Source organism: Ailuropoda melanoleuca, chromosome X, assembly GCF_002007445.2.
Source record: "Ailuropoda melanoleuca isolate Jingjing chromosome X, ASM200744v2, whole genome shotgun sequence".
Taxonomy (NCBI): Eukaryota; Metazoa; Chordata; class Mammalia; order Carnivora; family Ursidae; genus Ailuropoda; species Ailuropoda melanoleuca.
Window position 1 is genome coordinate 112,828,694 of NC_048238.1, and position 1,013 is coordinate 112,829,706.

Here is a 1,013-nt window from a genome sequence, read left to right on the forward strand (position 1 = left end):
ATATATATATATTATATATATATATATATATATATATGTATATACACACACACATATATATATTTCAAAATTACAATTAAAAAGTTTATCCATCTATAATAGGACTAATGTTTTTACTGTGTTACTTGTATCATCAGCTTTCTTTTGATTTGATAATTGTAATTATCATATCATTATTCACCAAAAGGTTCATAGCAACATTCTTGCTCATAGGTGATATAGATGCAGAATCTGTACTCAAACTTTTAAATAATTCTAATTATCCTAATAATGAAAAATAACATGTATATAAAACCTAAAAATATACTTCATAATAAAATCATACATCAGGAAAATCATAATAAAATCATACATCAGGATAATTTGTGATCTTGATAATTAATGATGTCTCAATAAGAGTTGTTCATATAACTTGATTCTGCCTTGTTTCCAGTGAAGAGAAACAACCCTACTGCTTTCTCTCCCAATGAAGAAAGTATAGTGAAATTCAAATGTGTGAGAGTTATATCAGAAAGAATCCCTTTAACTCCACTTCTGCCTTTGAAAGTACTTGATTGATGTATTATTACACAACTGGTACTGTAATGGAACCAGTATCTGTGAATAGGTTTTTACTTTGCTTTATATATTATTTATGAGCCTGTGATAGATTCAAGAAAATAAAATTGCCTTCCTTCTCTCTGTAGGTGTTCATCTATATCATTGTGTCACCTCTCTGTGGTGGATTTACATGGCCAAGCTGTGTGAAGAAATAAAAAGTTGTCATTAACCAAGGTTATGAGAGAACAAGGAGTTAAAAGCAATCCATGTGATTCAAGCCTTTGAATACTGACAGATGGTGTCTGCCAGTCTCTTCAACCCTCTTCTATTTCTTTTTTTTTTTTGAATCTTGTATGCTTCCAGATTTATCTTTGTCCAGTTTATTCCAGCGCACTTCAGATTTAACCATTTATCGCAGCAGTAGCCTTAAAAAGGCTTTTGTTTCTTTAGTTTGTAAATTAGAGTCATCTATT

General features: G+C 29.8%; 1 protein-coding gene across 2 annotated transcripts in view; it reads left to right on the plus strand.

Moving 5' to 3' along the window:
* Positions 1-774, plus strand: part of VAMP7 (vesicle associated membrane protein 7) — a 65,121-nt gene extending 64,347 nt beyond the window's left edge. For both annotated transcript variants that reach the window (XM_002930693.4, XM_034649159.1), the window contains one exon: positions 687-774. In XM_002930693.4, coding sequence (XP_002930739.1) covers positions 687-755 — 69 coding nt within the window. In that variant the 3' untranslated portion in view covers positions 756-774. The remainder of the gene's footprint in view (positions 1-686) is intronic.
* Positions 775-1,013: the final 239 nt, after the last annotated feature.